At 39.3% G+C, this 13,639-nt stretch overlaps 1 protein-coding gene across 1 annotated transcript; it reads right to left on the bottom strand.

Annotated features, from left to right (window-relative positions):
• Positions 1-12,514: 12,514 nt before the first annotated feature.
• On the bottom strand, positions 12,515-13,479 carry LOC109405654 (NADH-quinone oxidoreductase subunit B 2). The gene is made up of 2 exons (XM_019678724.3): positions 13,319-13,479; positions 12,515-13,253 (listed from the first exon to the last, which is right to left on the bottom strand). The coding sequence occupies exon 2, from the start codon at positions 13,241-13,243 to the stop codon at positions 12,596-12,598; it is 648 nt and encodes a 215-aa protein (XP_019534269.1). The 5' UTR covers positions 13,244-13,253; positions 13,319-13,479; the 3' UTR covers positions 12,515-12,595.
• Positions 13,480-13,639: the final 160 nt, after the last annotated feature.

Raw genomic sequence — 13,639 nt, 5'->3', positions numbered from 1 at the left:
TGTCGATTAGATTCCCCAATCTATCATATCTCAAGGACCCCCATGATTCCTAACTTCCCTTTACCCGCCCCAATATCTCCTTAAAATCCCCAATGTTCCTTAAAAATCCCCAATATCTCCTAAAAATCCCCAATGTTCCATAAGAATCCCCAACATCTCCTTAAATGTCCGACTTGTCGATTAGATTCCCCAAAGGTATCACTTCCCAAGGACCCCCATGATTCTTAAGTTCCCTTTTCCCCTTCCCAATATCTCCTAAAAAATCCCAATGTACCTTGAGAACCCCAATGTTCCTTAAAAATCCCCAATATCTCCTAAAATTTCCCAATGTTCCTTAAAAATCTCCAATATCTCCTAAAATGGTCAACTTGTTGATTAGATTCCCCAATATCGCCTTAAAATCCCCAATGTCCCTTAAGAATCCCCAACTTCTCCTAAAATGGCCAACTTGTTGATTAGATTCCCCAAAGGTATCAAATTCCAAGGACCCCCATGATTCCTTAGTTCCCTTTTCCCCTTCCCAATATCTCCTATAATTCCCCAACGTTCCTTAAAAATCCCCATTGTTCCTTAAAAATCCCCAATATCTCCTAAAAATCCCAAATTTTCCTTAAGAATCCCCAAATTCTCCTAAAATGTCCGATTTGTCGATTAGATTCCCCAATCTATCATATCTCAAGGACCCCCATGATTCCTAACTTCCCTTTACCCGCCCCAATATCTCCTTAAAATCCCCAATGTTCCTTAAAAATCCCCAATATCTCCTAAAAATCCCCAATGTTCCATAAGAATCCCCAACATCTCCTTAAATGTCCGACTTGTCGATTAGATTCCCCAAAGGTATCACTTCCCAAGGACCCCCATGATTCTTAAGTTCCCTTTTCCCCTTCCCAATATCTCCTAAAAAATCCCAATGTACCTTGAGAACCCCAATGTTCCTTAAAAATCCCCAATATCTCCTAAAATTTCCCAATGTTTCTTAAAAATCTCCAATATCTCCTAAAATGGTCAACTTGTTGATTAGATTCCCCAATATCGCCTAAAAATCCCCAATGTCCCTTAAGAATCCCCAACTTCTCTTAAAATGGCCAACTTGTTGATTAGATTCCCCAATCTATCATATCCCAAAGACCCCCATGATTCCTAAGTTCTCTTTACCCGCCCCAATATCTCCTAAAAATCCCCAATGTTCCTTAAAAATCCCCAATGTTCCTTAAAAAGCCCCAATATCTCCTAAAAATCCCCAATGTTTCCTAAGAATCCCCAACTTCTCCTAAAATGGCCAACTTGTTGATTAGATTCCCCAATCTATCATATCCCAAAGACCCCCATGATTCCTAACTTCCCTTTACCCGCCCCAATATCTCCTTAAAATCCCCAATGTTCCTTAAAAATCCCCAATATCTCCTAAAAATCCCCAATGTCCCTTAAGAATCCCCAACTTCTCCTTAAATGGCCAACTTGTTGATTAGATTCCCCAAAGGTATCAAATTCCAAGGACCCCCATGATTCCTAACTTCCCTTTACCCGCCCCAATATCTCCTTAAAATCCCCAACGTTCCTCAAAAATCCCCATTGTTCCTTAAAAATCCCCAATATCTCCTAAAAATCCCCAATGTTCCTTAAGAATCCGCAACTTCTCCTAAAATGTCCGACTTGTCGATTAGATTCCCCAAAGGTATCATTTCCCAAGGACGGCCATGATTGGTTCCAAAGGAATTTATTGCTGTATGTTTTACAACTGAGCTGAGAAACAGGCTCTGTCCCAGAGGGAGTGTTATGCAAGAAATTAGAAGAATCATCATCCTTGCACATCATACAAAAAAAAATGAAATGCATCAAATAAGTGCATGCTCTAAATGACCGCACGCACAGACCCCCCCATCTGAACAGCACCGCAGCAGAGCTACGAGTGCGAAGGATTTAAATGGTTGCTCTTGTAAATACACTTTCGTCGGCGCTTTCCTTTCGCCCCGTCGAAAAACAAGTTAACTGCACGTCACACTTAGTATGCGCAAATCCAAACTCCGCCTCGAATGATTCCACAGGCGGAGATGTGACGCGACAAAGGGTTCATTCACAAATGTCATAACGCCAAAATTGGCTTTTTTTGACACCCACCCACCCCTTCGTAACATTGTTTATATGGGAAGAAAAATTTTTTGTTCGAGCTGTAACACCATGAAGTACACCCACCCACCCCCTCCAGCGTTATGACATTTGTGAACAAGCCCAAAGAGCGAGCTCGTTTTCTGTATACAATGACATCACCAGCAGCCAAGCCAGCAGCATAGCCAGCAGCAGTAGTCGTCCTCATGCCATGGAGCAACAGCACACGAACGCACGACGGATAGGGTGATGACCATTGTTTTGGCATGAAGTTAATGCAATTTGGAACGTTATTTTCAAAAACATTTTTTGGCTTAACTACAAAGGATAGAGTTTTGGTGTCAAAGAAACATTTTTAGGGAACAAGTTCGTGCATGTTTTGTAGAAGAACTTTTTTAACAAAAGCTTTATTTTCATATTTAAATCATCAAAAATGTCCGAAAAAGAGTCGATTTTTTCGACCAATTTTGCATTATTTTTCAATTTAAGGCCTTTTAAACTATTTTTACAAAGTTTACGTCCAAGAGACTAAGAAAGTAGAAGTAATTAGCTTTCAATTCGTGCGCTGAGAAAGTTTGTACGATTGATAGTTTAGTAGATATAGGACTTCAAAGATAACCAAAAATTAAAAACTTAAAATGTGATTAACTCACTTAGCAGTGATTTCCGACCCTATGTTCCATGGGAACTTTTTCATCTCTCATCAAGACCTATCAGCCCTGAAAATATCCAAAACCCGGAACCAAACACCCTGTATATATATATATATATATATATATATATATATATATATATATATATATATATATATATATATATATATATATATATATTAGAGTGGGTCAACGTTGTATGGAGAAACTTTAAATTTGATCGTACCAACCCGGAACAAAGCTTTTTCGATCTATATTAGCGTCCAAAACAACTGTGCAAAATTTGGGAGCGATTGGTTGCGTCCCCGTATTCCGCATTGCGATTGAAATTTGTATGGAAGTTAGTATGAGAAAACGTACTTTTTTGCATTTAACTCATAGGATGAATTCTTTTGTCTAATACCATGTAACTAATAACGTTAAAGTATAGCCTAGGATATGCCGAAAAACTTTGCCGAAGACCGCAAAGTGATCTGACGCTTGTGAAAAAAGTTATTCGCCTGGTAACTTAGCCCAAAAATTGAGATTTTATTATGGATGTTATTCCTTTACATGTTAAATGTTAATCACCACCTGGCAATCTGTACGTTATAACTTTTTTCGCAAGTGTTGGATCACTTTGCGGTCTTTGGCAAAGTTTTTTGGCATATCCTAGGCTATACTTTAACGTCATTAGTTACGTGGTATTAGACAAAAGAATTCATCTTTTGAGTAAAATGCAAAAAAGTCCGTTTTCCCATACTAAATTCCATACAAATTTCAATCGCAAAGCGGAATACGGAGAAGCAACCAATCGCTCCCAAATTTTGCACAGTTGCTTTGGACGTTAAAAGGAATCGAAAAAGGTTTGTTCCGAAAAATCGACTTTGTTGACCCAGTCTAATATATATATATATATATTATTTTTTGTAGCCTGCATCGAAATATCGAAAAGCGATGAGAGGTGATTTTTTATTGCAACCACATCATTCTTGGCTTTCGAACTGAGGTCAATCTCCGGTACCGCGTTCCTGCTATCGATGACGGCAGTTTTTACCTCATTAAGAAGCATTTCCATACTTTCAAAACCGTATTCGATATTCAAGTTGTTTAATTTGGTTGCTAGTTTGTGGTTGGACTCCAACAATAGCTTGTTTAGTTTGAAACTCTCCTCCTGTTGACTGTTGAGCTTGTCAAAATTGATCTCCATTACAAAACGCTTCTGACATTCGAAGCATAGAGGAAGCATATATGATAAAATGCTCTTCTCGTGATTCCTCTGAGCGCCGACGCATGCAGCATGGATTTTTTTCCCGCACGATCCATGACAATACCATACGTGTTTGTCGTCACTGACGGTACAATTAATTATCGCGCACGGCATGGTTCACTTACGCAGCAATAAAAAACGAATTAAACCACACGCGGCTTACTTTTAACGGAGCAAATTAAAAACGCGTCCAACCTGTTCGACAACTTGACATTCCCCCACTTCGTTAACACATCGGCTATATTGTTCTTTGAAGCGACCCAACCCCATTGGTTTGAATTGGTGAGACTCAAAATATCTCCGATGCGGTAAGCTACAAATTGTTTGTACTTCCAATGGTCGGAGCTGATCCATGAGAGTACCGTAGCGGAATCGATGTGGTAAAACACTCTTTTCATCGGTACCGAGTGGTTAGACTTCACGGAAGCTGCTAGTCTGGCTCCAAGCACTGCAGCAAGGAGCTCCATCCTGGGGATTGACATATACTGCAGCGGAGCGACCTTCGATTTCGCTGATACAAGGGCCACTCTTGGTTTTCCTTTCACCAACACGCGGAAATAAGCAACGCAGCCATATGCATCTTCGCTTGCATTTGCAAATACGTGCAGTTCGAGGTCTCGATAGTTTGATGGTTTCGCTTCAGCGAAGTAGCAACGCAGAATTTCCATAGCTTGAAGACTCGGCAGTAGCGCAATCCACCGAAACCATTTCTTTGCCGAGAACTCGTCGATTATCTCGCCCCACGAACAACCATTCCTCCAGAGATCTTGAACGATGATTTTGCCCAGCACGATGAACGGCGCCCATAGGCCGAGGGGGTCAAAAACGCTGGTGGCAATATAGTTGCCACCTGAGAGAGAGGAGACAGCTCACTGACAGCCACGATGTTTACATTTCTTCTTCTTACTTGTTTGTACAACTTTGGGCGCCGCACAATGGTTTGAAAATATAAAATTGGTCAAAAATGATTTTCATATTGAGTACGCTGCTACAAACCATGAACAATTAATGGATTCGTTGCGCTGGTTTGGGAAAACTGACCATCATTATTTTATCTTTTTAAATTACAAAGAACGGAGCCGTATTTTAAAAAGAAATTTTGGAAATTTGACCACCTTACACCATCAATGTGCGATTTTCAGTTGGGTTCGCGGTTTAGTACCAAAAAAAAAAAATCCAAGCGTTGTTACCTGAGAGAGAGGAGACAGCTGGCTTCGATTGCGTGCTACTTAATGTCAAGGAGGACCTGTCACAAACTGTCACCGCGAACCCAACTGAAAATCGCACATTGATGGTGTAAGGTGGTCAAATTTCCAAAATTTCTTTTTAAAATACGGCTCCGTTCTTTGTAATTTAAAAAGATAAAATAATGATGGTCAGTTTTCCCAAACCAGCGCAACGAATCCATTAATTGTTCATGGTTTGTAGCAGCGTACTCAATATGAAAATCATTTTTGACCAATTTTATATTTTCAAACCATTGTGCGGCGCCCAAAGTTGTACAAACAAGTAAGAAGAAGAAATGTAAACATCGTGGCTGTCAGTGAGCTGTCTCCTCTCTCTCAGGTTGTTACTAATCCCAATTTTACGTAAACCAAAAAAAAAAGTTCGAAATAAACGGTTATAAAACAGAAAAAAATACAAACAGAAGGTGGCAATAATAGTTGCCACTGCCTTATAAAGGGTTAATATTTATCATTACAAATGCCCTGGGCAAAGGCACAACCTTCCCAAGGAACAATCACTCATTTAACCAACATTGCAATGACATTTTTATTCCACATTTGATTGAATTACAGTTTAACATTATTTCATCACAGCTTGTAATCAGGCGTTGTTCAAACAAAAGTGGAGAAGTTATTCAGCAATCTTTTCTGCAAGCGCGATACAGGCTTTTCAATCGGGAGTAATCTGTGTTATATCAGCCTCATATTAAACTTGTGTTCAGCTATAATAACCTGCTGCGAAAACAAAAACAAATTGTAGTGCTAGGTGCAATTATGGTCCAAACATGTTTATTTGTCGCATCTAAACACTTTTATAACATACAAGCTCTTCTAAAAATTTCTCAACTTGGGATTTGAACTCGTGATCTTCCAATTACCCGTCGCATGCCTTGCCGACTACGCCATCCTGGAATTGGTAAGTTGCTCGCTAAGAGTGAAACACCTTCACAAAGCTGTGAAAGATCAATATTCAGATTTATGGAAGGTTGTAATTATTTATTTGAAAAAAGTTATGAAGATGACTACAACTTTGAAATTGCTACGAAAATTGACAAGTGTTTCGAATATTTTGCATTGGGGTGCAACAAACATCAATACATATTTAATAATGAGGAACGTTCCAGTACTGCTCTATTTTAATCATTTTGTCCTGTTGTTCAATCGAAAAGTGATAATCGAACAAATAAATCATAAATTCGTTTATATAGCTTACTGTTAAACCATTTTTGAACGTTTCCACAATAGCTGAAGTATTTAACATCAAAAGCATTTGTTCAACTTATGTAGACCACAATAATCAGCTATCGGAAACTGTGGAACATAAGCTTTTTAACGCGTAGAAGAAAGTTCTTCTTCAGCTTATATTAAAGCTAGTAAGGGCAAATCGAACAAATAAAAATTGCTGATGTTTGTTAAGCTTATAATTAAATTGCTATTCACATACGTGCCAATTGTTGCATTTTGGCTTATTTCCAATGTAAATAGCATCATTTCAGCTTATTATTCAGCATTTGGTTTTGTTCAGCTGCGCATGTTATAAACCAGCAATTGTTCAACATACATGCTTATTTGTGACTTCGAATTGTTCCTTGGGTTGTGATCAGCTTGATTGCTCTCAGGTCTCGGGGCTTAAATCAGTAACAAATTTTGAAAACGACGTATAATCAATGCAACACCATTGATTATACGTCGTTTTCAAAATTTGTTACTGAAGGGCGAACGGGACGGTCGAGGAAATATCCGCCATTGCTCTGTTGCTACTAATATGGTAATCTCAGATTCTACTTCATATTTTGCAACAAAAACCTATCATTGTGTATGCTCACTTGCAGTGCATATGCTGATTGGTTTTCAGCATCTTCAGTGCGATAGAACTCGAGATTACCATCTTCAAAATTGCGAGGCAAATTGTTAGAAAGAGAGGCAAGATAGGAAAAATAACACGGCGTCCCGTTTCACCTGAAATGTATCTTTACTCTACAGAGAAAGATGCACACTCGTGGTGCCAACAAGAACCGATACTTTTCATGATCAAACGAAGAAGCGTCACGGTCCTTTTTTGTTGGTTTTGATATATTTGATTTCTATTTGTAGGAAGGAAGTTGATACACAATTTGTCCTTCTATTTTTTGAAATTATTTTCAACCAAGCTTCAAATCAAGCTTCCAATATTGAAGACACATGACCAAGAATCACGAGAAGAACTACCATAAACGGTTCACTGAAAATCAAGCACCATATCGTCAAACTTGTTTATTTTATGTAAAAATGTAAAAAGGTAAATAACATTGACCATTTAATTAACAACATTAACTCACAGCTCAATACGCAAAATCAACCTCCCACCTTTCCTCATCCTTAAGGCCACACAAAACTTAAAAGCCGCATGGCTAAAGAGGTTGCAATGCCTACTCCCAAATTCCACGGTGTATTATGGACGATGTGAGTTCTTGGACTTGCATTGGAGACTTGGCCCCATGACCCCCTTGTGCATCAATAAAATAAAATAAAATAAAATATTTATCATTACAAATGAATCAACAAACATGGAATATAGAACGTTTGCTGTTCCCAAACGTGCCAATAATAGAATTTCTGAATGTAAAAACAACCAAACTCACCCTTTTTTTTTTCGAACGACATTTTTTGGTTTATTGCAACAAAATTCAATAACAACTAGTTATTTATAAATAGTTTGCTAGTAGGGTCTGCGACCTTTTCGGCAGGAGCACCTATTTTGGGCACTTGCTGCTACAACTCAGTCAATTTCAAACCAATTGATATGGAATTTTGTACATGGCTAGTTACTGTGCGTATCTAACTGTATTCCAAAAAATAAGTCAATTGATAGAAAATTGACTGAGTTTTAGTAGCAAGTGCCCAAAATAGGTGCTCCTGCTGAAATGGTTCCAGACCCTACTATTGTTTGCAATTCAACAATCGTGTTAGTTGTTTCAAACTACACCGTGGTGTGTTTGAAAGGATTGTGCTAATTTTCCCCAAATGTGGGTTCCCCGAAAGTCAATTCACCGGATAATCCGTTTCCCCGAAAACCATTCTTCATTCAGCAGTGTTTCAGCAGGTCTGAGGAGCGATAGAGCTTGAAAGAACCGCCTATAAAATAAAGAAGGGTGTGATTCGGGGAAATGGGTAATTTGGGAAAAGTTCTATGGGAAGATTCAAATATTACGTCCATCAATTTTTGGGATTTCTAGACCCCCCCTCCCCCCTCTGTCACGCATTATCCCTATACCTATTACACGCAGTGTCACACTTTTGTAGAACCCAAAATGTTGGACGTAATTTTTGAACGCTCCCTATTCGGAAAACGGCATTCGGGGAATCGGCGTTCGGGGAAGCGGCATTCGGGGAAAAGCAGCACAACCGTTTGAAAGAAGGTAAATTGTTCGAAAAAAAAAGTGAACAGCTTGATGTCAATTAGCTTTTGTTAAATGTAATTCGAAAGAACGGCCTATGCGTTAAAGGGAAAATATACCATGAGAATACTAACAGCATAATGCCAACAACTATTTGACCTGTATAACTAGAAAGAATAGCCTATGTTTGAAAGAAGAGAAAATACTTGATGAAAAAATTATCAAATTGATTGTGCCACTAAATGTTTCGAAAAGATAACTCGAAAGAATTATTCTATAGCCTATAGCTATAGGCTATAGCCTATTTATTAAGAAGGAAGAATATACTATTTGTAAAAAAAATCCTTACATTGAAAAAAATCCAAGAATAATGTCATTTAAATTTAAAATTCAGCCAAATATGTGTTACATACATACCTATATAGATATAATTATCTATCATTATGCTATTGCCACAATGAATGATAGATTGAAAACTATAAGGTACCTTTCGAGATATGATGTATTCTGGGAGGTGAATTTCCCTGAAATTCGGCATTTTGGGAAATGGTTTTCTCGGAAATGACGGGACAACCGTACATATTTGATAAAATAAATTAATCCTTCTGCGGCATTGTTTGTGTATCCATTTGTTTAAAAGAGCAAATAAGAAAAGTACTGGTAAATAGTGTATGAGTTTTGTTGGCACTGCCAGCGCGTACCTTTAATATGTACACCGTGGACCACAAACACCATCAGCGTTCATTGCGATGACATGTAGCGCTCACTGACTGTCAACCGGTGAGTAGAAGGAAAAAAATCGACGATAAACAAAGTAGACAAACGTGTAGCTTATTGCTGAACAATTATTCCTAAATTAAGTGATATTTCCTACATCTAAACTATCTCCTAGGTAAATACTTAAATCTAGAGTGAATTACTTATATCATGCGCATTTATAATAATGAATTCGTGCTTGCAACTAGGTTTGTAATTGAAATACCTACAGGTATAACCTACAACTGCCGTGAACCTTGAATTAGAATTGTGCATCATCACGGTAAGGAAACTATTAATTGAATTTCTTCTAAATTACATAAAACGTATGAATTCTAGCGACTAAACTACAACCGAAGGTAGACAATCCGACAACCGACTATCTAAGGCACTAAACGTAAGTTGACGACACGAAAAACACGAGAATTGACATGACTATAGCTATGTACAAAACAAACATGCAACACAACACAACTTATGCTAATTTACTATACAACATGCTAAAACATCCAATTTCATGTACATTTGTTATCGTTAAACAGGAAAATTACAATCAATCGTTAAACTACACTCTGTTGACGTGTTTTAATACGGGGATTGTAATTGCGGAATGGACCCTTAAAGTACCGTTGGTCAGTAACCAACAATTTGTAATTTTCGTTTATATCTTCGGAAATATCGAGTCGCGATGCACACGGTTCCGGTAAAAGTGCTAAGGTTTCGAAAAAGAGCAAGAGCTCGAAATCGAAAACAGATGAAGTGGATGATAGTGGTAAAGTGTCAATAGTGGTCACGGGAGTATTAGGAGAGGCGGAAACGGATCGAACGTTAGCTGGTCGGACCTGCAAGTCGTGCAGAGGCCCAGATACGGACGAAATGGTGCAGTGTGATAAGTGCGACAAATGGCATCACTTCGAATGTGTTGGAGTGACGGAGGAGGTAGCGGATCACAGCTGGAGTTGCTCAAAGTGCGTGTCGGCAAAATGGGCTCAGCGATCGGGATCTACTTGCAGTAAGCAACTTCAAACTAGCGGTGATGTCGGAGGCAATCCGAAAACACGAAATCAACAGACGTCAATGGAGCCAAATCAAACCAATCAGCGAAGTTCAGCCCTCGTCGATGATACGAACAATGGCTCGAAGGCACAGGATGCGAAGAAGTCTAAAGGCAAGGATCAACATCGACCTGCAAGCAAGGGAACTGAGAGCAGTGTTGCATTGAGCGAGTTGTCATCTTCTTCATCGCGCAGATCGTCGAGAACCCTTCTTAAGTTACAAATGCTGAAGCTGGAGGAGGAACAGAAGTTGGCGAAGGAGTTTTTGGAAAGAAAATACGCCCTTTTGCAGGAAGCGGCGAGCGAAAGTAGTTCCAAGACGAGTTCCAAGGCAAGTTCGAAGACAATTTCTACCATGAGCCGGGTACGCGACTGGGTGCATAGCGGAAACACGCATCTTCAAGAGGGTGGTATCCCGACCTGCCCAGATGCCTTTGATCCACAAAGGCACTCTACACAGAATCCTGCAACGCTGGCGAGTCTCATCCACTTGGAAAGACAGAGAAATCAACAATTTCTACCAGTACATGACCAGCGCACGATCGGGCGAACTTTTTCTGTGCGGGCTATGTCAGGTGCTACAGTAGAACCAACCGACAGAATGGTAACGGGTTAGATTGAAAACTATAAGGTACCTTTCGAGATATGATGTATTCTGGGAAGTGAATTTCCCTGAAATTCGGCATTTTGGGAAATGGTTTTCTCGGAAATGACGGGACAACCGTACATATTTGATAAAATAAATTAATCCTTCTGCGGCATTGTTTGTGTATCCATTTGTTTAAAAGAGCAAATAAGAAAAGTACTGGTAAATAGTGTATGAGTTTTCTCTAAGAAAGCTTCAAAAATAACCGTTGTTGAAATACAAAATACACCGCCGAAAGGAAAACCGCAAAACGGTAAACCGCGAAACAGTACACACCGCGAAACCATAAACCGCGAAATAGTTGACAAAATCAAAAGCTTCTGAGTTTCATGCTTACTAGTAGACAATAATATGGTTATTAGTGTGGGTCATCGGAACCGTTTTCTCAGATCAAAGCTTTTTTGGTTCCGTTTCGGGTCCTGAGTATCTGTGCAAAATTTGAGCGCGATCGGTTGCGTCTACACTTTGCGCATTGCAATTGAAATTTGTATGGGATTTTGTATGGGAAAACATACTTTTTTGCATTTTAGCCATAAGTTGAAAAAGTTCGTCTGAAAATTTTTAACCGATACTGTAAAATGATAGTCAAGGATGTTCTGAAAAACTTTGTTGAAGACCGCAAAGCGATCCGATGCTTGTGAAAATAGTTATAACCAACGAACCGCATGCATGTGTTTATGTTTTAACATGTAAAGGAATAACAATAGCAACAAAATCATACTGATTCGTCAAGCAATTCCAACGCTATAACTTTTTTCATAAGCTTTAGATCATTTCGCAGTCACCGACAAAGTTTTTCAGGACACCCTAGGCTATGTTTTCACTTTATCGGTTACATGGTTTTAAAAAAAATCGAGCTTGTCATGAGAGAAATGCATGAAAGTGTGTTTTCCCATGTAAAATTCCATACAAACTTCAAACGCGATGCGCAAAACGTAGACATAACCGATCATGCCCAAATTTTGCACACTTATTTGGGTCCTGAAATGGGTTCAAAAAAGCTTTGATCTGATGGGATGCCAGTGAATTTTTCATTTTTCCATATAAACGATGACCCACTCTAATGGTTATTAGATTGCCCTACAGAAAGTAGTGTTTACATCACAATAATTTGATACCAACAGAGTCGGGGACAATTTATTGTCCCAGATCTAGCAGCTAAATAATTAGTGACAGTGTAAACATACTAGCGCACAATAAATTAGCCGACAAAATATTGTCACGCAATAAATACTATCGAATATGTAAACGGGCCATTAACGACGGTTAGCAACGGATAAATGCGGATATTTCCGTTTATCAAAGGAAATGTCATTCCCCTTGACGGCAGGTGTAATCTAAAACCAATGTTTCTCATATTGGCTGTGTCCCTGTTAGACTATATTGATTGAATATAATAATGTTTGACCCTTAGGGTGTGTCATTCAAAAAAAATCTCTGAAATTCGACTTTATTTACAGATATTTATTGCGTTTACGTAGCACAATACGCATTGAAACGACTAATTGAATTGGTATAAGAGCCTTACTTTCTGTACCACATCTGTAGAGTCTTCATTCGCTTAACTTTCTTTTGCAACTGAAGGATTCCGTAGAGCAGAGCTTCCGCAGTTGGCGGACATCCGGGAACGTAGATGTCTACGGGGATGATTCGATCACAACCCCTAACAACGGAGTACGAGTAATGGTAGTATCCTCCCCCGTTGGCACAGCTACCCATCGAAATTACCCACCTTGGTTCAGGCATTTGGTCGTAGACTTTGCGCAAGGCCGGGGCCATTTTATTGGTTAGGGTACCTGCCACAATGATTACATCTGCTTGTCGCGGGGAAGCACGGAACACCACTCCGAAGCGATCCATATCATAACGAGGCGCCGCAATATGCATCATCTCGACGGCGCAGCAAGCCAACCCGAATGTCAACGGCCAGATTGAGCCCTTGCGACCCCAGTTCAGCACATCATCCAGACGGGCCACTGTCCAATCAGCCCAGTTGGATTGCTTGGTGCCAAACGGGGAATAAGGCAACTTTTCCGGCTTATCCTTCTCCACCACCGGCAGAGTGCTTTTCTCACGAACCTGGCTCACATTGATCGCTGCTACTGCTACCCCTTTGGGAACCACCGATTTCCAGCAATTTACGAGAACAGGAGCAACCGCAGATCGCATCATTTTTGCACAGCTGTAATGAAAAACCATTGAACGATAAATTAGCTTGGGAACGATTGAAATTTACGGAAAAATTACCAATATTGTGCCCGGATTTCTATTTTTTCGATTCGATCGGTTTATGTAAGAAAATGAGTGAAATGCCTAACTATCAAAAGACTTTTTGACAGATATGACAAAAGGGTAAAATCAGTAAAAACACAAACACACACGGAAAAATATTAAAACCCAAAGAATAAGTTTTAAAAGCTCAAATTTGGCTAAACTGCTTTTAGTTTTAACTCAAAGTTGGGTTGTTTTCTCCCTCGCCCCACCGCAAAGAGAGAAGCACCGACGCATCCGCTGCTCTTCCGTGAAGAAGCCAAATTTGGGTTTTCTTGAGTTAACCCAAATTTGCGT

Source organism: Aedes albopictus, chromosome 1 (assembly GCF_035046485.1).
Source record: "Aedes albopictus strain Foshan chromosome 1, AalbF5, whole genome shotgun sequence".
In the NCBI taxonomy this organism is placed as follows: domain Eukaryota; kingdom Metazoa; phylum Arthropoda; class Insecta; order Diptera; family Culicidae; genus Aedes; species Aedes albopictus.
The sequence above is the reverse complement of the archived record's forward strand: the minus strand, read 5'-3'. Positions and strand labels throughout refer to the sequence as shown.